The 25,104-nt window shown below is 38.0% G+C and overlaps 1 protein-coding gene across 4 annotated transcripts in view; it reads right to left on the reverse strand.

Annotated features, from left to right (window-relative positions):
• ppp2r5eb (protein phosphatase 2, regulatory subunit B', epsilon isoform b) overlaps positions 1–17,662 on the reverse strand; it is a 125,767-nt gene extending 108,105 nt beyond the window's left edge. The window contains exons 1-2 of one of the 4 annotated variants that reach the window (XM_051919966.1): positions 17,181–17,662; positions 6,720–6,880 (exon numbers count right to left, since the gene is read on the reverse strand). In XM_051919966.1, the coding sequence (XP_051775926.1) occupies positions 6,720–6,876 (157 nt within the window). In that variant the 5' untranslated portion in view covers positions 6,877–6,880; positions 17,181–17,662. Of the gene's footprint in view, positions 1–6,719; positions 6,884–17,180 lie in introns of all 4 variants that reach the window. The other 3 variants (XM_028821142.2, XM_028821140.2, XM_028821143.2) reach the window with 3 other exon arrangements.
• Positions 17,663–25,104: the final 7,442 nt, after the last annotated feature.

The raw sequence follows: 25,104 nt of genomic DNA on the forward strand, positions 1-25,104 counted from the left end.
CAGTAGTATAGAAACAGTATTTACACATTTGAACATAATGGTCCACATCCGACCTTTTAAAACCAAAGTATCTCCAGGCAACAGCCATGACTCCTTTTTTTCGGCAAAAGTTCTTCTGTGTGATTATGTTTAACTTTATCGTCTGCTACAGCTTCAGTTTCGGAAAGTTCTCTGTCCATTTTCACCACGCAATACCTACACTACCACTACCTATTTAGTGGTGTAGCAGTGAAAAAGAGCCCCTGCGCAACACCTCTGATTAGCGGTGTAGAAGTGAAAAAGGTCCCCACTTGAACAGTTTCCCGCTGCGCCACGTTCCGAACGCTGTTTAATTTAAACCGATGTTGCGGTATAAGAAAAATCTATATCATAACAAAAATAAAAAACGGTTTTCAGTATGAACAGGTATACCGCCCAGCAAAACCTATGGTTTAAACTGTATTTAGTTGAAATTAATAAGATATACAGTAGACGCCAATCTCAGACCCAACTGGTTTCAAACAGTTCTCCCCTAAATAGCTAAAATCAGTGTTGGGAACAGAACCCTTTAACTAGAGTTTCAGAAAAGAAAATGAATTCAGCCAACAATATCCATTCCTCATTAATTTCTACAATTACTATTAGATCACATCAAATTGTGTGCACAGAAATTTTTTTTTTTTTTTTTTTTGGTCAAAGGTTATATTTTCAAGTATCACATTCATTTAAGGGCTACAGTTTTAGAATTACCAGAGCCTACGAAAAAACTTGTAGATCCTGCCCACCTTAAATCCCATCTCACTTCTCCGTCAGCGTCTTTTGTCCTGTAAATGTGCCGATAAAGACAAGCAGCAAGCAGCCTGCTATTCCATCCCCCCACCGGAGCAGAACGTGCACAAAGTTATCCCAGCTCATGCCTTGATTATCTGGGGGTGAAGTGCTGTAGTTTTAGAGTGGAAACAACAGATCGTTATGTGGAACACATGCATTTCATGTGTGTTCCGTTTCTACAATCATCTGTGTAAACACATTGTTAAAACAAACGTTTTTCATATTTTAATAGTAAATGACAAAATGTTGGTATAAACTATATAATGTGTGAAGCCTGAAGTCCAAAGATCAAATAAACACTTCCCAAAAGGTTCAAGGATAAGACAACAGCTTCCGTGACATGGCGGTAAGATTTGCTGACTTGTAATCAAGAGTCCCTGGTTCAATCCCGACTGACTCCTATATCTGCCGTTTTCAGCAGTGAGCTGCTCTTGTTAATAATACACAAAAAACACGTACATTTGGTTTGCGTCTGTAACAGACAGTGTACATTTATAGTACTTGTAAAAGTTACCTTTTTTTTTTCTTTCACTTTTATTCTCTCAGTCATGATCACGATACATACTACCACCCTAGGGATCTGACACTGTTAGTTTTTATTTGAAACTGGGAATAACTGTAGATGTGAGTGGTGTTTTGAGGCAATGGAACAGGACATTCTCTGATCTGGAGAGATAAAAGCTGACACACAAATGCTGGTAAATCTGCCTTATTCGTATCTCACCGTCACTTCATTTTTTTTTTTTTATTCAGTTTTACTGAGTGTTCCTGCTCACACTGAATTAGTATGCACCTTAAAAAAGTTGTAAATAAAACCAGATAGTTTTATTGTACATATATTACATAAAAATTATACCTCATTATTTTCTGGGACTGTGTTCGTAAAAATGTGTTTGTAAAAGTCTTACAGCTTGGTCTTGTTAATAGGATATTAATTGTAGCTCAATAATGAGATTAACATTATTAGATAAAACAACAGTTAAGGAAATCATGATTTATATATTTATTTAAAACTGAAGTAAAACATAACACAAAAACATTAAAATCACCAGCCAAAGTATTACTAAGATCAAACAGTGCAAGTATGAGTAAACCATTTCAAAGTGGCCTATAGGATTTACACAAAACATTCCACTACAACCAACAAAACTATTACAATGAGAGTGTTTGAAACAGACGTTTACCCTTAATGTAAACAAGATATCAATCGAAAGGGAATAAAATACTAATCACACAGGGTATGAATATTACAGTCTAGATAAACACATTGTTCTGCTGTAAGGTAAATTGTGCAGCAAACAACCAAGAACAAAAGTCTAACATACTGTACTATAGTGTAAAAATCCAAACTTCTTTCAAATACCTCACATTAGAATACAAAATGTAGAATTTGTAAACAAGTTCTGTCATACATAGCAGAAAGACACAAAAAACAAACCTAACATTTTTAAACAAATTAGTAACTTCCAAGTTCTGTAGAATATTGCACAACGATATCAGAAAAAAATAAAAATTGTTAAATTCTGTTGAGGAAACTTCAAGTTATGTGACAGAAGCAACAGTCTCTCCTCAGCATCTGGCTTCAGAGCAGAATGTTTCCTCTAGTGCTGAAAGCCCTCTCAGAAGAGCTGCTTGAGGAAGGGATGCACAGGTACTTTTTGCAAGTTTTCCCATTTTTTGGAGAAATGTTCATGTGTTTTCTACCACTCAGATTTACATCACTGTCCACCTCAGGTATCACAAAGTAGCACTTGATCTCTTTTTCAACGACAGTGTACAGAATTATTATTTATTTGTTTATTTTTAAATAGCTGCTAAAAGACCTTTTTTTTTCTTTTTTTTTGCTCCCCCCCCTTGCGTCATCTCCTGCTCCAACTTCTGCGGCAATGAGGGTTGGGGTGGAGTGGGGAAAGGACAAGGAGGTCAGGGATCTGTGCGAGTGTTTTAAATAATGAATGTTTTAAATAATGTGCTTTGGAATCGAGGACCCCCAACCAAAATGACCTGCAAAATAAAACGTACCCGATAGGTATATGCTTCATACAGAAATAAAAAAAATCCATTCAAACGATTTTTTAAGATAGTTTGCAGATTGCCGTCTTTTAATTAACATCAGTCTTTTCAGAGCCAAACCACCTCCATGTGAGTGAGGAGGATCCATGTTTTGCAACTAAATTTAACAACGTAGATTGCAAGGCTGTTTTACCCCCCGACACTGTTTGCTCACTCATTTTTAGGTTTAACTTGTGATGCACTCAACATGCACACCTAAGTGCTTACTTTGTGCATGCGCAGTAGTCTATCCTGTTAAGTTAGAAGAGACAGTGAATGCATGGACACTCAAGGCATGTGTTTGATTGTTTTTTTTGCAAAGTGAATGACATAATTGATCATTTCAGCTTGCACAACAATTAAGATATCACAGACGATGCATATCGTACCCTACTAACAGATATGCAAAAGCATTAAATATAACAATAAATAGCAAGATCAAGAAGTATTTAGACAGTGATTCATTATATAAATGACACAAGGGCAGTGGCATATAATGTGCTGGAATTCAAATACAGCACCATAAAAATCAAAAAAGAACATCACTGTCTATATCCTTTTCAAGTTCATCTTGTGCTTACACAGTATTTGTAAATTATCAGGCAATTATCTGTTACCGATTTAAGACACAGTCATACTGCAATAGCATAACTAACCATAGTATGCACATAAATACCTTAGGATACTTATTACTCATTAAGTGTACCCTAATACCAAAATTTTGGAGTCTGGTTTCATCACTGAAAGCAAAAGGTGTTCCTATGTTCACCCGTTACCTATAACCACGCAAACTTGATGCCCCTTCTGCAAGACCCTAGAAGTCAGTGGAACAGCTACTAAACTTAACTCGCCACTTCATATTATGAAGTACAATGAAATATTCAAGTGGCTTAACTTTTTTTCAGCTGAGCAAACAAAAATTAAGAGAAGACAAGACAGAATTTATAATTATAAATGAAATATATAAGAAGGTACTAACAATTACTTCGAAATCAATTTTGAAATATGACAATGAAGCTGGGTAAAAGGAAAATTTTCAAATGTGTGAGAAAATATTTCTTCACTACAATACTGTAGATACATATAACAACCTTACCTTACAAGTAGTATCTTGGGCACCTTTAAATCTAACTTATTTTACCATACACAATGAAGAGAAAATCTAAGAAACAGTCATTTAAGTCTCAAAAGATCCAGTACAGTGTGTTAAGATCCTAGCACATTAGTTTGCCTGGACTTTGCACACTGTCTTAGTGACTACCCAGCATCTTTACCTAGGCACTCTCGTTTCCCTCACACAATTTAAAAATGTGCATCCAAAGTGGACCAGTGTGCATGTTCTCAGCAATGGACTACAGTCTCATACAGGACTGTTTCCAGTGTTGTCTCCAGTATTACCAGGAAAGGCTCAATTCTCATGAACTTGGCTTAGGTTAGAAAACAGGTGAATGGGTGGATGTGTTGAGTTGTCCTAGTCTTTTCAAAATCTTTATTCAACAACAATCAGGCCAATTGACACCTAATATGGAGAGGAAAAAGGTGGAAATATAAAAAGGTTACTGGAGTAAAGGCTGCAAACTGAATAGTGAGCTGCATTTCCCAGTCTGCAAAATACAGTAAAGGCTATGCTTAAAAATATACAGTATTAATACCACATGTTATAATGTGTAGCTTTGGTCAGAATGTTAAAACGAAGCCATCACAGCATCTAGAGATAAATCTAAAATTTTAAATTTGAAGAGTGAAGGGTATGAGCTTTAAAGAAAGTATTAAACCTTTTACGTCTAAGTACATAAAAAAGGGGAAAACAAAGATTGAGTATTTAAGACAATTAGTTAAAACTGCATCTTTGAAAAAAGTTCACTTCTGTAAAGGGCACATTTAAATCATATCAGGGTACCTGGATCATGATATGACTGAGGTTTTTGCTGACTCCCCATGTATTCACATGGGTTTTGTCATTCATGTTGAAAACGTGATATTAAACAAAGATGCTAAATTGATTTGGCTAATGTGAGGGTAGCTGTGTGTACACAACTGTTCTCTTGCAATGGCCCCACAGATCACCCAGATCCTGCCTAGTATCCCTGCTTTGGGGGTCTATATAAAAGCACACCAGAACAAAAATGTGGATAGGCATTTTGCAAAAAGCGAGACACTTCTAAATGTTTGAATTCTGATGAAGACAAGCATTGAATATGCAAAAAAAAATTACAGTGAACATTAAATTTAAATAAAACAAACATAATGAACTGCTCATTAAAAACAACAGACATTCATTATTTGAGACAGGCCATTATGATAATGCAGATCAAAGAACAAATTGTTTTTTGTCACAGAATGAATTTTATATGTCATTTGTTCTGATCATGGCCATTCTTCTAAAACAATAGCTTTGACTTGGTCTATTGTACTATCCAGTATTTTAAAATTTCTTAAAAGACTTGTAGATTATACGAAAATAGCATTCATTGATCATGCTTTTAGATTTCTATCATCTTGTTCTTTTCAGATCTGTTAATCAATGCTCATATTGGGAGCAAATTGAAAATAAAAACAAATCCACAAGCACAGCTAGTAACCAAGACTGCAGTTCTGCCAATTTCAATACCAAAATAAAATCAAGCAAGGCAAAGAATACTTGAAGTACAAAAGGTACACAAGGAAGCATTTAAAAACGAATGCAGCTTCAGCATGGCTTATTTTGAGAACAGAGAAAGACTTGGACAAAAGATATTAACAGCAAATGAAGAACCATGCAGAAACTGATTAAGACTTTTAACATTTCTAAATTCACATAGGGAAGTGTTAAGACTTCCCCCCCCCCCCCCCCCCCCCCAATAAGTTACACTCAATTGTTCAAACATACAGACAAAAACCTGGAGAAGTTAAATTCCAGTGAACAAAACTATATATGGGCGGCACGATGGCACAGTGGGTAGCGCTTCTGCCTCGCAGTTAGGAGATCCGGGTTCACTTCCCGGGTCCTCCCTGCGTGGAGTTTACATGTTCTCCCCGTGTCTGCGTAGGTTTTCTCTGGTTTCCTCCCCACAGTCCATAGACATGCAGGTTAGGTGCATTGGCGATTCTAAATTGTCCCTAGTGTGTGCTTGGTGTGTGTGTGTGTGTGTGTGTGTGTGTGTGTGTGCATGCCCTGCTGTGGGCTGGCGCCCTGTCCCGGGGGTTGTATCCCGCCTTGCGCCCTGTGTTGGCTGGGATTGGCTCAAGCAGACCCCCCGTGACCCTGTAGTTAGGATATAGCGGGTTGGATGATGGATGGAAAACTATAAACACAATAAAACACTAATTTAAGCTTCAACTAAACATTTTAACTACATTAAAATTCTCCCTTATTTAAAAAAATAAAAACCAAACAGTGTGGTGCTGATGGCAAACAGAGAAGCAACAGGATAGCCAATTTGCTCGCGGTCACACAAAGAGTCAGCAATCAACTGTCACAACACCAAAAGGAAAAACAAACGACACATCCAAATGCAAAAAAACAGCATGTCAGTTTCCCCTTGAGTTTGACCACCTCAGCCTTTTTCAGATATTCTATTCCATCTTTTAACAAGTCACTTTTACAGCTGAAAGTTTCGTTTACAATGTTTAGAACAAGGGTCAACTCTTTTATTATTTGTCCAACTTAAAGAACTGAACAGCAATTTATACCTTGTGGAAAAAAAGAATTCAATAGTATGAAGAGATACATGTGGAGCAACAGGCAAAATTATGCTCAATGATGGATCATTTAGGAATTACAATTCTAGACTTTGTTAAATTTGAATATCTGCAAATTGATTCACTTGACTCATGATTTACAAAAAAGGCATTGCTGCTAAGAGTAGGAAAGGTACCTTTCAGAAGAGGCAGAGGGGTTAACTCTATTGGTTTTCCCTGAGATCGGAATTGAGAGGAACTCTGTGACCTCTTCTGCTTCGCCTTTCTGACGGACTTCCGGGAAAATCCGTCCACTTTGTCAACTGATGGCGGAGAGGTGGCTGCTGAGGACATATCCCTACTGGAATGGAAGAAAAATAAGTAAATACGAAAATAAAAAACTACAAATATTACATTCACACAAAATAAGTAAACAGAAAAGGGCAACTTATAATCATGGTAGCAATTTGATAAAAAGCTGCAACAATAAAATCCCATTAACTTCAGCTATTGTGATATGTAGTATAGATAGATAGATAGATAGTATAACAAGGCTAAATAAATATGAAAAGCATCTGGACCATTAACAAATACAAAACAACAAAATACATTATAATGACCTTGTTAACTACTTATAAAATGTCTCTCCGGTGTCTGAGAGTAAAAGTAATACTTTGGCAACTGTTACATCATTTTATTTAAGTCTTTATAAGCAGAGTCCATCATCTGAGACAAGTATTTAGGAATATCTGACTAACTACTGTGAATGAATATTGATTTAATTATTTTTTAAATGCAACTCTCCTTGCGTGTTCATCTATTCATTTTCTTGTCCTAATTCAAGGTTACAAAGTGTCGGGAGACTATCCCTGGCACTCCAAAAGCAAAAAAAGTTGTCCAAACCAGAATGGACAACGTCTGGCACACTAATGCATGCACACAAATCATGCCAAATTAGAAGCAGCAATTAACCTAACACACATCTCTCTGGAATGCAGATGAAAATAAATTTCCTGGGTGGAGGGAGCAACTCAAACAAGATTACTCGCAACAAGAAGTTCGCAGATCTGGATTTTCATGGCCAGTTCGATTTTCAGTTTCTTTTATAGTCAACCAACAGGTTTGCCAATTTCAGGGCACTCCACCACTGAAAGTGTCACATAGACTTGTTATTAAACAAGAATATAAAATTGAATATTTGAAGCAATGATCAAAACAGACATCAAAAGCTTTCAGCACTCCTTCATTAATAATTCAACTGCAAACGGTGCATGCTATACTTTGCAAAACACTAATATCATGTTGCTGTTGGCTACATTGTTTCCTTGAAAGTCACCCAGCGTCCTTGTACCTTTCGTGAATTAAAAGAGTGTGCCTTCACCCCATTCAAATTTACATCAAATACGAACAGGGAAGCTTACTTCTTTTCCTTTATTCAGTTTGGTCTAAAATTCATATAATTTGTATTTGTATGCATTTGTAGAAATACATCAGCCTGTAAAATAACAGAAATCATCTATCAACCTAGGAAAAATATCTAAAGTTGTTTAGATCGATCTTTCAAGAAGCCCCAAAAACAAATGAAAATAAACATCTGGCTAAATGAAACTTGACTAAGGCTCCGCTACCACCAGACAAAGTCCAGTCAGTCAGTCACCACCAAACAGTTCCACTTACATTCCCCTAAATAAAAAATAAATGGCAGCCTCAACAAATGTAACATCCTGCATGCTTCATTTCATCATTGATTACAGCATGCCATCTTGTTTTGCAAACATTTCTGTATTAAGATAAAAAGAGCAGTATTTTGGCCTCTCAATAACTGTCCATTTCACTCACTCTCCTGTGTTACAAAATGCATGCCTCTTCATAAATCCAGCACTATGTGCACTACATGAACATCCCTGAAAGCTGGTTCCATTTTTTAATATTAACAGCACTGGTGAAGTAGACAGCTGATGGAATATGGTTTAAAGATAAACTCTAAATTGCTCAGGTGACTGGGAAATTGAAAATAATACAGCAGAGTGTTAAGCATTAACACAAACCTCATCTTCTCATAAAACCAGTAATAGCCAACAATTTGGATGAGATCAACAAACCACATATTAAGAGTGAGCCATCCAGCTTTGGCAAGATTTTATATTCTTAATTAATTGCAGTATTTAAGGGCTAAATCAGATTGACATTAAATAATTTTACAGTGAATTTTCAGACAGTCAGAATGTGAAAACGTACTTTAAAATCAAAAATTTTGTTACAGTCAACAGATTGAGAAACAGATGCCCTACTGAAACAAGGGTCTGATAGAGGGCATAGCAAATGTGTAACTATGAACGGGATTCTAGGTCTAAAAAGCTGAAGTTGCAATTTTTAACTAACACCTCCTTGCCCGATATTCACATTTCCACAGTATAATTTCTATTACAATACTGCCTTTTACATCTTGTTACCATGGGATCAAAATGAGAATCTTGTAGCTTCTCTATTTTATTCATAACACAGAATAAAAGCGACATGAAAACACACTACTTCTACTTGATTACAAAAGAAAAACAGTTTCTATACTACTGTATTTACCACAAACTACCTAAAGTGAAAGAGGAGGACTCAATAGCCACACTAGCTTCCTTTCTCCCGTCCCCCCAGTAATGTAAGGCTCAAGGGTACAATATATTTTTAAGAATCTTTGAGGTTTTATTTAAAAGCAGTGGCACAACACATTAAGCTTACATGTCTCCAAATTATTAAATTTATATGAGAGATGTAATAAAACCCAGCTGACAATTCAGGGTTAAAAAGAGAAATCCGTGGATGATAAAAATGTACATTCAAAATATTACTGACTAGACAAAGAGCCCGTTTCGACAACGTAAGATGAAACGGGCACGAGTGGAATAGTAATAAGTATACGCACCACAAACCTGATATAGGTGTATTGAATGAATGCGTAATTAGGCCTCGAGCTGTAGTCGAAATCGCCTTTCAGGCCTCTAGAGCTTTAATCGAAGTCGCCTTTCTCTTTGAATTTTTGCAGCTGTAAATCCGCCACCTGCCAAGATGTTGGGGTTGGATGTCGGTCGAAGTCACCTTTCTCTTTGAATTTTCGCGGCTGTAAATCCGCCGCCTGCCGTGATGTCGGTTTTTCGCGCAGCTGCGCAGAAGGCGACTGTGTATTCAGCTTCGGACGTGCGCAGAAGGCGACTGCGCATTTGGCTTCGGATGGACGTGAGTGAGTGAGTGAGTGAGTGAGTAGGCTGGCAAATTATATATAAGATAGTCACTTGCTTCTCTTACACAAATATCCTGGGAAACTCCTACATAGTTTAGGTGGATTTTCTGTTCATATATATTAGGGTGACCTGGAATTTTTATTGCATTGATACTGTCTTAAAATGACAATCTAGGCTGGGTGGATTGGACACATACAAAATGTCTAATAACCCCGATGTCAGTTAATTTTCTCTACAAGAAAAAGCTGGTCATTAGCCATGGTTAAGGGCTTCATTTTATTGAAAACTAATATATTTCAAAGAAATACTTTGCACAACATACTCAAATCTTAAAGATGCACAATGCATAAACTATTTTGAACGAGAAAATGAAAAACAGTAGAGGTTGGATACAAATTATCAATATGCCCAAATCTTAAGTGGGTTAAGTTTTTATTTCTATCACACAGCAGACCTTCCACTTCACTAGGGCCTTAATGATAACCAGAGTGCCCTGCTCTCTTTCCCACTGCTAAATGTTTTGCTGTTTAAGATGAAAATGGTCATGAAGAGAATGATGCACAGGTGTTCTAAATAATAATAATTCATTACATTTATATAGCGCTTTTCTCAGTACTCAAAGCGCTATCCACACAGGAACCGGGAAGTGAACACACAAAAAAGGCTAGCAGTTTTTATTCCCTGTCTTTTTAGATGGAACATGACTTCTTTATTTGAAAGTCAGTACAATAATCCATCATTTTCCAAAAAATGAACTTCATAAAACAAAATGTCCACGCTTCATTGTGAACATCAAAGTTATTCATGATCTTAGAAATGTCATCATATTATGATTGGTTCACTTACTGTGACATTTTGCTTACTTTACCAGACAACCTGATGGCTTTTATCAAAAAAGAAGAGGCAGTAAATTCCCAGCAAACATGCCAGGTCTTGACCTAGGAAACTGCCAGCTCTGGATTCCCAGAGAATCATGCCTGGCTTTGTCCAAACATTCCCTTAGCCAGATAATTTACTGGTAAAAATGCCTGTATTAAAACATATCTGAGAAAAGGTCTCAAAATACAAGCTATTTTTAAGTTGTGAATTCCCTCTCCCCCAGTTTTCATTACAGGATGCAAGGACAAAACACCTCTGTTATACAAAGTCCGTTATCCTAAGTTTAGACTATTGCAGGAATGCCCAATTTTGGCTGGCGAAATAAAAACAACTCATGTTGCCACAGCCAGGACCCATTAGTCAAGGAAAGAAGGACAGAAGGAGAAAGAGAAAGAAAGAAAAAAAAAATCCAGCAATGATAAAAAGAGGGCCACCTGATACAAAAAAAAAAAAAATTCAGCAAGTTTTCTAGTAAAAGGCATCTTACAATTTTTGCCAATGAATACTGACATTGACAGAGTGGTTTGGGAAATATTTAACAGCAATTCACATTTTCAGGTTTAAACAAGAAAGACAAAATTATATGGCAATGAACGTCATACTATTTTTTTTCAAACAACCAGTTTCTCAGTGTTTTCTTGGATACTTCAGTTTCATTCACGGCAAAATTGGAATACTTTACAGACAATGTTCCCGGCGCCCTGTGTAAACAGATTGTCATGAGGAATTACTTGAAATTAGGCTGTAAATTTAAATTTATAAGGCATTGCCTCACAAGAGTTCCAAAAAAGGTGTGCACTTGTTGGCTTCATCACTTTATAATCAATCATTATTGGATTACTGATGAATCGTCCTCTTGCTGCAATTTGCTAGTCCTGAAGTCTGTACACACTGAATGGCAGACAAGGAGGCGAGGCAAGGTGAGGCCATGCATTCCTGTTTCGAGACAAGCGTCTCAAATTCCAAAGGTGTGAAATAAGATGGCTGAATGACAATCCACCTGGAATGTACTATTTTCTTGTGGCTGCTTTATCTGATGGTAAACAGAATACGGAAGTGGAGCGTCTGCAACACGCCCAATTTGGCTGATGCTCTCCAATAATAACTCAAAAATACCAGCGTAAGTTTATCACATTTCCAATGAACAATTTAAAATCCTTCACTCTTAATGTTGGTCGTTTAATCTAGAGGTTACTTTAACTTCAATATGCATTAGTTTCTTATAGAAAGTGTTACTTCTAACACAATGAAGTGTCTAAATTGGAACATACTTATGAGTGTATATATGTGGAGGAAAATTAAACAGTTGCATTTTCGTTCAGATTTTTTGACATTTGCTACTATACCATTTTCAAAGCATTTTAGAACATAAAAAGCTAAATCTACCCCATTCAATTAGCACTCAGATATACAGTATATGTGGTTTGCATAAGGATTACTGTTGAAAAATATTTTTCTTATGGGTCATTTATATAACATTTAACATATTTTGGGTTAGTTATCTGCAACCCAACCTTCCTTTTTTCCAGCAATCAAAGTTTCAATGATACAATATACCATTTTTAAGATTTTATTTAAAAACTGGTAAAACTCTGTTGGTTTACATGTCTTCCAATAATTAAATCACATGAGAGCTGGGGGAAAAGGCAGTTGACAATTCAGAATTAAAAATGATAAATTAATGGACGATAAAAATGTACATTCAAAATATTACCAATACCCCAACACTTCTCTCATTCCCACATCCAAGAACCAGTTGTCAAAAAAAGAATAAATATAATACAGCAATGATAATGTAATTTAAACTGATGTAAGCAAGTCAAATTCATAATACTCCCAACTACAGAAAATAAGACCAGTCACTTTAACAGATTACACATTGTCTGGGCCACACTGAGCAGAATGCAACCTTGGATCAAGAAGATCTCAATCCAGCAGTCTTTAATTCAGCCAATAAAATGTACTGCTATTGCAGTTGTTTCCACAAATGTTAATTCTCTATTTCTCCATGACTTGGCAAAAAACAAATGACACTTCACTGACAAGACCCTTAAGCAAATCAGCAAATGTTCCACTGAAACATGCATACATAACAATTCCAAATCCTCTTAATTCAACTCGGTAGTGGCATGTGGATGGCAGACCTTAAGCCAACAACATCAGGGAAGAAAAGAAAAAAAAAAAAAAAAAAAAAAAAAAAGAGTACTCAAGGATATTGTGAGCTTCCAAAAAGAAAATGCTTCACTTGTAAGTTATCTCATGTAGCCTGGGAAAGCATGATAATTTTTATTAAAATACAACACACAATATTTGACATATAAAATATGTAACAACAACATTCTCAAAACTGTTACAACACATTGCAGGATTGCAAACCTAGCATTGGGTTTCACCAAAATACAAGTGGCAATTAATCTAGACACAAAATTTTTGAATGTGGGTAGAAAACCCACACAGACACGGCGGAGAACATACCCCCATCATGAAGACAGTAACAGACCACTGATTCCATGACACGGCAGCACATGTTTTTAAAACTTCTTACTACCTCACTTGGTCCTCACAAAATTAAGATTGTAGCCTTGATTCTGACACGAGCATAGCAAAAGGGGATACCATGCAATGCACTTTTCTCTGCATGTTAAGCCCATGACAGCTCAACAGAAGCGAGTTACGGATCACTGCACAATGACCATATGTTGAACACCCATCATTCAACCATTTTCAGAAACTGTTAACTTGGTCTGGGCTTCATAGGGATGTAGGGCCTATCCTAAAACCGTCAGGTACAACTCTAGAGCCATCTTGGGCAAATGCTCTACTAGGTCAATGCAGAGGTGCCATAATCAAATGTGTATATAGTTAGAAAATTGGAGAAAACCAAACTACACAGAGAAAAATCCATGCAGGCACAAGGAAAACACTGAAACCAAGAATCCCAGAGATAGGACGTTGGAAGTAGCAAAGAAAACTGTTGTACTACCATACCATTCTTTTGTCACAACTACCAAAGAAACAGTTTCACACTGTCTCAAGTTGGCAGACATAGCCCCATTTCAACTTCCAAAATTTATTACCAATTACTTAGAGACCAAAAGCAAACTGACAGTATTCCAAGGTTCCTGACCAGGTTACACATCTCATTAATGACAGGTCTATTAACTTAAAAGTTTGTCAAATAGAAAGCAACTTTAGAAATAAAGAAACTGTTTTCATATTTTTTGAATGTGGCCAGTTTCAACCTGAAAGTAATTTAAACAGTAGCCTCTCCTCTATTCAGTGCCATTAATAACATACACAGTTAATCAACAGCACAAGTTTTATGATGAACAATATGGAATCAGATAAGAACAGGCACAGAAAACATCTTAATTAAGATTTTTGTTTAAAATGTATATGTTTCTATCTAAGAAAGAAAATTAAATGAAAGCGACTCCAAATGCGTGACATGGTGCCTAACAGCTTATGTGCGACACACTGGACAGTCATTATATAGTGAAAACGTGAGCCTTGATAAATATTTAATTGCATATTTATCATCATTAATAATAAATTGCACTCCACATACTGTATGTAAACATGTTACACTGCATTTTACATTGAACAGTAGTTTGGAGAAAGAGTAAAAAAAAAAAAAGATTACTAATAAATTTTACAAAAAACTAAGGTTTAAACACTTTTAATATTAGCTTTGTGCCTTGTAAAACTATTGGCTTGAAACCAAAGATGGGCAGCAAAAAAAACAAATTTGGAAAGGATTCCTTTCTTTTGAAGGACACACCCAGTTGCACCAGCTGAATGTGATGTGCCCAATCAATCTAAGAGCATGCTTTTGAACTTTTAAAGGAAACAACAAAATCCGCACTGAAGGAAGTCCAGGCAGAAACTAAACAGAAGTTCAAATGCCATTAGAAGCCCAGCCTGATGCAGTCTCTTGTAAAGAATGCACTACAATAAATCCTCTAACCAAAGCCAAGTAATGCCTTTCCACTCTTCAGTTTGTTTTTTTCAACTGCTTATATTTAAATTCAGAAGTATTTCTACTGCTGTTGAGTGGATTGTGTTTCTATTATATGGCGCTTCGACACCAGTTGTGATGGTGCTTGATGTCCCTAAGTTTGATTAGGTTTCCTCCACTAAATGAAATGCTGTCAGGTCAACTAAATTTTGATGAGAATTCTTGCGTGTTCTGCAATAGTTTGGTTTCCGTGCACATCGGGTTCCAGGGATGTGGCTTTCAGCAGCCTAGAAATGGATTTACTTGTCATAAAAACCAGACAGCGATGTTTGCTTAAATGCTCCCTCCATTTTCAAACTTACTTCCAGATCAGGATTACGGGAAGTCAGTGCCTATTCTGGTAGCACTGGGCACAAAATATTAGTTTGTATTAACATTACTGAAATGCATTTTGATATGACTGTACATTTTAAAAGTCTCTCTTCTCCTCTCCACAGTAATAAAACAGCACAACAAATATCCAGGAACAATTAGTGATAATAGACTAACCTTTGATCTTAACACAGAACAAATCGTTAAGGAGAAACAAAAACTGAGATCTTTCAATGGAAAATCAATTATTTTAAACTACAACATTGTCACTTGTTTTTTTTACATAAATCTTTTATCGACTATTATTGCATCTGCTTTACTACAATGTGTTTGAAACCTTACTATTAAGGGCAAACTGTCTAAACAACACAGTCAAAATGAGTAGTAAAATTATTGGTTTGCAGCAGTCCTCCTCATTGCATGGTATCACAAAGTTTGAAAAGCAGCCAACACGATTCTGTTACAGTAACCTTCCTCTGTTTCCCAGGTTTCATTAGTTACCTTTGGGTTGCAGATTTAGGCTGCCAAAGATCAAGAGCGCACAATTTTAAAAACTCTAATCCCAGGAGCTATAAGCATTTTGAATTCCAGTAGATTTAGGCGCCCTGCTGAATTACTGTGAACTATCAGAGTTCAATATTCTTATTTGTTGATGTCTTACTAGTGTGTGTACAGACCACAACAATGGTTGTATTATGCTGTCTCTTGGCTTACTTCTTGAATCTATGTTATAACGTTCTATTATTATTATTACCATTACTTATTATTTGACAGGTGGCATTATCTGAGGTGACTTATACCATTTGAGAGACACAATTGTTTGATTTTTTTCCTTTTTCTCCCAGCTGGTGAAGACAAAGTGACTTGTTCATAGTCACTCAGTGTCAGCAGTGGGATCTGAACCCTCAACCTCAGCATATTAAATCCAAATCCTTAACCACTATACCACACTCTGTTTAGTATTTCTGCTATTGTAAACTAATTTCCCACTGGACAAAAAATTCTTCCTACCTAGTAAACAAAACTACAGCACTTTTCCCATGCAAAAAGCACCCTAGCATTTACAGGATATTTGAAAATATTAATTTCTGCATCAAAGAAAATATCTTCTAAAAGTTGGATAAAGCACACAAATTACTTGAAGTAATTAAAGGTTTCTACTATGCTTTAAAAGAGACCCTTAGGCTTTAACTACTAAAGTGGGTTACTCGTTAACCTCTCCATTAGTTAGCAATTTTACGGGTAATAAAGTAATGTGATTTTAAGCCCATCTGGAAAAAGCAGTTTTTACCAAATAACATTTTATTCTGCAGATCCTTTCAAATATTTGATTACGCCCATGAGCAGAATTCTATTACGATTACTATAAAGCTCAGGCCTTCTTAAAAATCAAAATATACAACCTCACACAGCAACTTCACATTTACAGTATTCTGCTGATTTTTAAATTCAAAGTACCTTTCTGCTTTCTAACACACAGCTTCATGTCTATAATTGTAATGCTGTAGTGTAACATGTCACAGACATGGCCGATTTATTTCTGCAGGCTTCTTAACACCCAATCTTTACAAAGTTCTAGTGCCAACTCTATTGCAGTGGTGGAGTTTCTGATCCCGGCAATGTTACAAAGAGTTGGGTATCAAACGCTGATCCAGCGTCTCCCGTATACACACACGCCTCTGCCACCCTCTCCTTGTTACTTCGCGAGAGAAGGACGAGATTGACGCGAACCAAGGGTCTTCTCTGCGGCTATCGGCGTTAGTCTCAACCGAGGGTCGGGAGGACTAGCGTTTTCGAATCGTCCGTCTGAGGCCTGGACAGTGGAGAAGCAGCACGACTCATCAGCCCAATACCCCCCAACAGGAGAAGCCACATTAGCCTGTCCGAGGCCCCAGGCTGCGGAATAGTGCAACGGTGTGCAGCCTACTCGCTAGTACGGGGCCGAGGAATAAACCACTAGTTGGACTTTCTCGTGCACAGGAGAAGCAAACCCTCAGCTGACTAAAGAAGCAAAAACTAGTCCGATGCCATAGTTAGCAGCAGCCCGATCGCCACCCCGCGGCCGTGGAGAACAGAAACCCGCGCGATAGCCCGAGGCTGGGGCAGCGGAAGAGACGCCAGCCCGAGACCGAGTACAAGGCCGTCTAAATGAGCTTCGTGCCATGCTAAGGCCGACGTTGATGAAACGCGCCGGACTTTTTTTTTTTTTTTTTTACCTTGATCCTCTTCTTTGGAGAAGCAGAGATGGTGGATCGCGCTCCCCGGCAAGTACTATGGTGAGGGCTAGCTGCTTTTTTGTCGCTGTGTGTGAATCCTTTAAGTTTGTAAGACGCTCCCCAAAGCTGGCAGCAGCAAAGACTTGTTAAATGAAAATTTAAAAAAAAAATAAAATAAAATAATAAAAAATAAAAAACGCTGGTCTTTTTCAAAAAGCCAAACCCAGCAGCACCCCCTTTCGCTGTCTCTTTTACCTTCTAACGAAATAATCCTCTGAGTCCCATTAAAAACCAAAAGAAATATATTCCAAATGTTTCACATTCCCTGCATTGATAATGTGAGCAGCTCCTCGTGGTTATTTTGTGGTGGTTTTTCGTTAGTCTTGTTGGTTTTTGGGGGTGTAATTTCCCTTCAACCCTATTGTCAATATTACTGGGCTGAGTCCATAGCACACATAACACACGCGCAGCCTAAGTGGCTCCGAGGGTCGCACCGCCCTTGTAGGGTTCTATTGGCTAGTTTGAAGGTATAACGACCTTTCATTGGTGAAATTCGCCCGTCTATCATATCATTTAAGGGAGGAGGGACTCTTTGCAACTGAGCTAGAGACGCTCTTGCCGTGATGGATAAGTAAGTTGCGTTGAATCGCAAGGGACGGGATTGGATAGTAGACTAAGGTGGAAAATTACCCGTATGGAATGAGGTTAAACCGGCTCCTCTCACCAACTTGCGCAGGGACTCGTAATTGGCCCCGCCCAAAACCGACCCAACCCAGTCAAACCTGAGCCACTATATAAGAGTTCATCCGCCCAGCAGGACGCTGACGGCTGGGTGACGTTCTGGATTAATATTGAACATTTAAAACGCTGACTCGGTAAAGTGGGTTGGACGGATTGCATCTTTTTTGGAATACTTATTTGTATTTTTTCGATGTGTTTTCAGATGAAAAATCCGTAAGTAACGTAACGACCCATTTTGTGCGAATATGGAGAGCTAAATGAAGGCTCCACCCATAATATTATCCTTGTTTAGTTATTTATTTAGCCAATGGAGTTTTCAATACAATAAAATGAGTATAAAAATATATAATGTAATATATAAAGTTTAACTTGTGTGTCACTTGCAGAAAGGAAATAAGGGAGATGAGACAAGTGTAAGAGCCAGGTGGATAACTTTGTTTCGTGGTGCAGAGAAGAATTGTCTGCAATGTAGCATCAGTAAAATCAAGAAACTGGTTATTGACATTTGCTGCACCAAAGAGCCTCAATGCTCAGGCACAATTCAGGGAGTGGATGTGTAGGTGGTGCATTGTCACAGCTACTTGGTGGTCCACATCAGTGACAGGCAGGACTGTCCTTGTAACACTGGGGAACTATATAACAATGGGCAGAGCGGGCTCTTTTTTCTTAGAAGACTGCATTCCTTTAACGTGGGTAATGAATTTTCTACAACTCTGTGTTGGTCATTGCACCTCTGTACACTTTGCTGTGCTGAGCTGGCAACATCACTCCAAGAGAGGCCCACCAAATCAACAAGGTAATTTTAAAAAAGTAGACTCAGTTATGGGATGCATTTTTTGACCCCCTGGTGGTAGTAATGGAGGAGACAAAAATGAGTGCCATTCTGAAAATACTGAACTTCATCTCTGTGATACACCAAAACTGGGAACTTTCAATCAACAAATTATTCAGCAGAAGTGTGTCAATAAACACTTGGGGGGGGGGGGGGGGGGTGTAATGGGTTCCTTTATACAGACAGCAGTACGCATGCATAATGCGTCACAGGGACTGTGGCTGCCACATCAGATATTTTCTTTGTATGTCATTCTGGTGGGCGTACAGTATGTATGAGCATCTGTAAAAAGACACATTTGACCTTGGGGACAAATAAAGATCTATCTGTATATGTCAGTTAATCCACCAAAGTTGCACATCCAGGAGTATCAACCATTTGATTAGTTCAGGATTTCGACCGACAAGTCTGAATTGGCATAAGCGATTAATGATTTACTTCATGATGTTGAAGTACATAGTAAACGAGAATAGTTGCATCAAATATTTGAAATATTAAAATGTGTGCTTCAATTTAAATGCTCAATGCCAAAATATCTTGATTTTAATAGGAATTTGTCATTTTATATTCACAGAGACGCATAGATGGCGAGATACTTAAAAAAGATTTAAAAATAACATCATATCCATAAACATCCATCCATCCATCCATTTTCCAACCCGCTGAATCCGAACACAGGGTCACGGGGGTCTGCTGGAGCCAATCCCAGCCAACACACGGCACAAGGCACGAACCAATCCCAGGCAGGGTGCCAACCCACCGCAGGACACACACAAACACCAAGCACACACTAGGGCCAATTTAGAATCGCCAATCCACCTAATATGCATGTCTTTGGACTGTGGGAGGAAACCCACGCAGACACGGGGAGAACATGCAAACTCCACGCAGGGAGGACCCGGGAAGCAAACCCAGGTCTCCTAACTGCGAGGCAGCAGCGCTACCATGGCGCCACCATGCCGCCCTATCCATAAACAGTTACTTTAAAATAGTCTAAAACTATAGCCCACACACTTATGTTTGAAATTGGTCATTTTGAACCTTCTGGGTGTGGTTCTTAGAAGGCGAGGTCCACCGGTAAAGAATCAAATATCAAAAATCAGCAACCTCAAAATAGCATAAAGTGACCTCCACATGCCTATATTACCTTTTTGAAATCTTGTAAAAAGGAGTAACTTTAACCCATCATATCCCATTAGGGGGTGATCCCATGGGGTCAGCTGATGTAGCACACACAACTTCAAGTCATTCGGACTATTTTTGCTGAAGATATACATCGGTTTATTCTTTCTCATAACAGTGTTATTTCCTGCAAAAAATATGACCCAAAAATGGTCTAAAAAGAGGGTTTTTCATGTTTAGAATGCCCAAAATGGGGAGGGGGTGTGTGTGTGATGTCTTGCATAAATAGACATAAAGATGAGTCAAACAGTGTATTATATATTGAGTACTTTGTCATACCAGTGAGTCAGGAGGTGCTGTACAAAAAAAAAATAAAAAAAAAACTGAAGTGATTTCAAAGGATTTAATTCTTGTTAACAAAAAAAAACATTCTTGTTTCTATAATAGGGTCTGATAGGGCATTCAGAGGCTACTGTATGTGGTGGATGGTTTTTGGGTCTGCTCCACTGTTTCATTGAGTCAATACTCTGCTACCCCATTTCACCCCAGAATTTGCACATCACCTGTGATTTGTTCTAATGCAATTTAAATTATACTAGAGACATCCAGGCAGATTGATCTCCTGTTTTATTAAGTACCATCTCATGGGTTGGTGTATGGCTTTTGTTATCCATTCAACGTGGATTAAGATTAAAGTTTGGTTCCATCTCTATCGGCTTTCTGGATGTTGATGGTTGTCCTGAAAGCAGTCTTGGCTGTTGGATTTTGGAATTCTTAATATCTGTGTGAATTGGCAGATGCTCATTATCTGTTATTTTATTAGGTACTGTTATCAAAGCATTTTGCCTTCCAAGATGGAGAGGAGTGATGTTACTCAGTGAAGGTACTAGGGGTACTAACTCCTACTCTCTCTTCTGTTTCTTTTTCCGGTTTCTTTGTGGTGGTACTCAAAGCACTGTGATGTTCCAACATTGATGGATTAAAAGCCAGAAGTCTGCATGACCATCTTCATCAAGTCCTTCCGTGAGAACCGTAAATACAAAGAGGACTATTTCATTTATGTTAGGTAGAATGCCCAGAGGGGACTGGGCAGTCTTGTGGCCTGGAACCCCTGCAGATATTATTTTTTTCTCTAGCCGTCTGGATTTTTTTTTTTTTTTTCTGTCCTCCCTGGCCATCGGACCTTACTCTTATTCTGTGTTAAGTAATGTCTTATTTTAATTTCTTACTTTGTCTTTTTTTTTTTTCTTCATTATGTAAAGCACTTTGAGCTACATTTTTTGTATGAAAATGTGCTATATAAATAAATGTTGTTGTTGTGTAGGGGGTGGATTTTGGCATGCAAGTGATCCCCTTGGGATTAATGATCTATCTATCTATCTATCTATCTATCTATCTATCTATCTATCTATCTATCTATCTATCTATCTATCTATCTATCTATCTATCATCAAATATATTGTGTTCTTCCTAACAACTCGTATGTTACTGAATGAAAGCAATGTGTAAGAATGAGACACAATCTCCATTTTTATTTAAATAATCACCTAAAATTACCAAGTCTTTCTCTAAATGACCCTCTGTTACTGAGACACTCTGCTCCAGTGTTTGGCATATCCAGATTTCCTGCTGCTGGTAGGAGGTAAATCACTTGTATACCAATTAAATTGCAGGAGTGCTAATACATATCATTGTGCTAAGTCACTGTTTAATTTAAACTGTTTGCTCTTCCAACCATTCAAATGAACCGTAAATAATCAATAGCTAAGAAAGGAATTGAATACATTTGTGGTTTTCTTACAAGGAATGACTTTTAATTACTTAAGCCCTTTCACCAAATGTTATCGCATGCTGCTACAAGATGTATAAGAGTAAATACTGTTGATGCTTTGAGTTTATTTTGAAAATCAGTCTCCACGAACACGGTCAAAGCAAGGACCTGGTCTTCACAGCTCACGCCCAGTCTAAAGCCGGCCTGCTCTATAGGAAGAAAGGGACAACACTGTTTTAGCTATCCAGTTGTATTTTACTTTTCTAATAGCTTCAAACAGCAACTGGGCTGGGCAACAGGGAAGTTGTCTAGGCAATTCACAAGTTTATCTGGCTTCAGAAGATCAATTATTTTGGTTATCCTAAAGTCATTTGGGATATAACTGTCATCCAAAATATTGGTGAAACAGTTTGCTAGTCACTTTATTGGATTGGGCCTGTCCTGTTTTAAGAATTCTGGGTGTATGTCATCTTGTCGAGTGGCTTTCCACTAGACTAGTTCAATTAAAGTTACTGAAAAAGGGAGAGAGTGTTCCCTTTCATAATGCCTCGTCTTCTATCATGTTTCCGTTTGCGGAAAGTTCCTTAGCCACTTCTTTAGAATGGTTCTTTCCAGAAGGATTTTTTGAAACATATTAATTACAGAGAATGAGAATTAAAGGCTTTAGAAACACTTATTAGTGTCAAGGGGCCTAATATATAATACCAGGTGTAGAATTCACACTAAAACATGGAGTATGGACAAAACTGGAAATGTGCGTACGCATAAAAAAAACTCAGATGCATAAAACTGTACATAAGCAAAGTTCCATGCACTTTCCCTTTATAAATCCCAATCAACATGAATTTTAATGCACGTGCATGCGCCTAGAGCCCCACCCTGACTCCTCTTCGAATTTCACATATTTGAATATGCAAATCAGTATAAAAAGCCCCTTCCATTCAATGTTTTCTTAAAAGACAGTGGCAAAAGCATGTTGTAAAAAGAAGAATTTCAGTGAATGCAAAGTGGAGGCAAAGAAAAACGTAGTATTCACTGGCTTAAGCAGTGGCATAAGCAACAAAAGGAAATTGATGGAATGATAAAGCGTGGCAGAGACACTCGAAAGTTCAAGTTCAGAAAGTCACAGAGTGCCTGAAATAAGTAAAAAGCAGTCAGATATCACAGTCGAAATTAAAAGGAGAGTTGCAGCCCACCATCTATTTATTATGTTTTAGACAATATTACAAAAGCTGACCACTGTGCCGAGAACATGAATCCACGCGGTGATGGCACTGCTGTGCCCAGCAGATCTTTGGGCTCTGGCTGCACACACACCTCTGCCTCAGAAACCGCTGGGCAACCATCTAGCTGTGTGCTGATGGATGCAGTTCTTGGGGTCACAAAATTAAATAGTGAATGCTGTAAGAGATGTGGCCCAAAAACTAAGGAATATAAGGGCTGTACTATGTGATACTGACCACAAATTAAATGAGTTGGTTAAAAAGTAAATGCTGCATCTGATTACCTGTTTTTACATTCTGCTAATTACATTCAAATGAAGTTGTAATGCTGTCTGATTTGGCTGATCATTTAGTGGGTAAGGTTCATCATAACACATCTATTCAGGTACAGCCAAGCTATGGATTGTGTGCCACATTACGCAGCACCCTACATGCTTGCACATACCTTCTGTGGACTATGGAGCAGCACATTCATTGAGTGGAAATGCATTCTATTTACATAAACAAATTCATTCTCTGAAGGTGCCTTTGTAGTGTAGCGTCTGTGCCGAGCGCCACAATCAATAGATTGTCTACTCTTTATATGGCTCTTTGAGGTGACTCGCTATCCTTAAAAGTACTGCTTACCTTTTGCCACACTAATTGGAAAAAGCACCTGTGACTGTGCGGAGCTGCCAATTTTATAGGCTCTCCTGTTATAGATGCTGCAATGCCAGCTTATTCTTTTGGTGATTCATTCCTGGCTGATGTAATTTGTCCAGCACTATTGCAATAGAAACATGCGTGCAGTTGACTGCTCCGATTACATTTGGAAAACCAGACATTGATGTAAATTGCGCTTTGATATTTGCCAGTTCAACCACAGTGTAAGGAAATATATATCTGGATGACAAGCAGATAATGCCATCCTATACAGCTGGCATGACACGACTCAGTGATGTTTGTGAAATACATGATCAATCAGCAAGTTCACATTGAAAAGTTCCTGCGGCTAAAAACCCGAGGGTGGACAGAATTTGTAAAGGAGCAGGTAGAGCACAAGTCCTCAAAGTCGGCCTTTGTAAATCCTGTGCCAGTTCAGCACACAACTCCAACAGGATAACTCTTAGAAATCAAAATCAACTTAGAAGTCAGTCATCATCACCTATAAATATACACTTTTTTCTAATTCTTCCATTTCCCATGTCTTCTAACAACACTAATGCAGCTATAGTAGTTGGAATAGTTTGGCCATTCCGTGCACCATAATATGGTTACAGAATGATTACAATCAAGTGAATTCTATTTGTAAACAATATGCAATTTCGGTGTATTTGATAAATCCCGCATCATGGAAGCGAATCTAAAAAAGAAAGGGACACCACACACAGAAACAGTAGCACTGCTTTGATGCTGGGTGCTGCCAGTTTGCAAACCTAGCAGAAATTTGCGTATGAGTGGTCTGAGGTTGCCAAGAAAATGAGCGTGGCTTTACACCAAGTTTAGTTTTTATACATCTCTGAGTGAGCATGGAAATGGGTGTACGCAACATTTTTGCGCATACACACCGTTTATTCATTAGGCCCAAGATTTTTTGTAGTTGAAAGTGTAGGAGGTTATTTTTTTCCTCTTGTAAATGTGTAAAGATTGAATTATTAAAACATTGTAAACATGAGTATCCATTGGAATATTTTTTACTGCAAAAATTGAAATTATGAACTTTTTTATAAAAAATAAAAAAATGTAAATGTTATTTGTATTTGCAAATGAATAAAGGTAGTCCTTAGCTGACCTATATATATATATACTGTATATATATATATATATATATATATATATATATATATATATATAGTGGCGGACGGCGGGGTCCCATGACTGGCCGGGACACCCCTCAATACCTCCCCCAGGATGCTTGGTGGCAGCCTTCCTGGCTGACAGTGGTGCCTCAGCTTCCCGCAGGACTCCATGGGAGATGGAGTTCTCCACAGTCCTTTTGGGATCTGGGGTGGCCACCAGGGGGTGCTGCATGAGTTCCTGAGCTCGGCCGGACGAGTCTTCAGCCCCACCCAGAAGTGCAACCGGAAACAGGTGATCAAGCACCTGGAGCACTTCCGGTTGGGCTATTAAAAGGGCCAGCAACCACCACTCAATGGCCAGAGTCGGGAGGAGGAGGATGAAGCTTTATGGGAGGAGTGGTGGTGCCAGAAGGGAGTGTTGTGTGGGTGGATTATGTTTTTGGAACTGTGTTGTGCC

This window comes from Erpetoichthys calabaricus, chromosome 16 (assembly GCF_900747795.2).
Source record: "Erpetoichthys calabaricus chromosome 16, fErpCal1.3, whole genome shotgun sequence".
Lineage (NCBI taxonomy): Eukaryota > Metazoa > Chordata > Cladistia > Polypteriformes > Polypteridae > Erpetoichthys > Erpetoichthys calabaricus.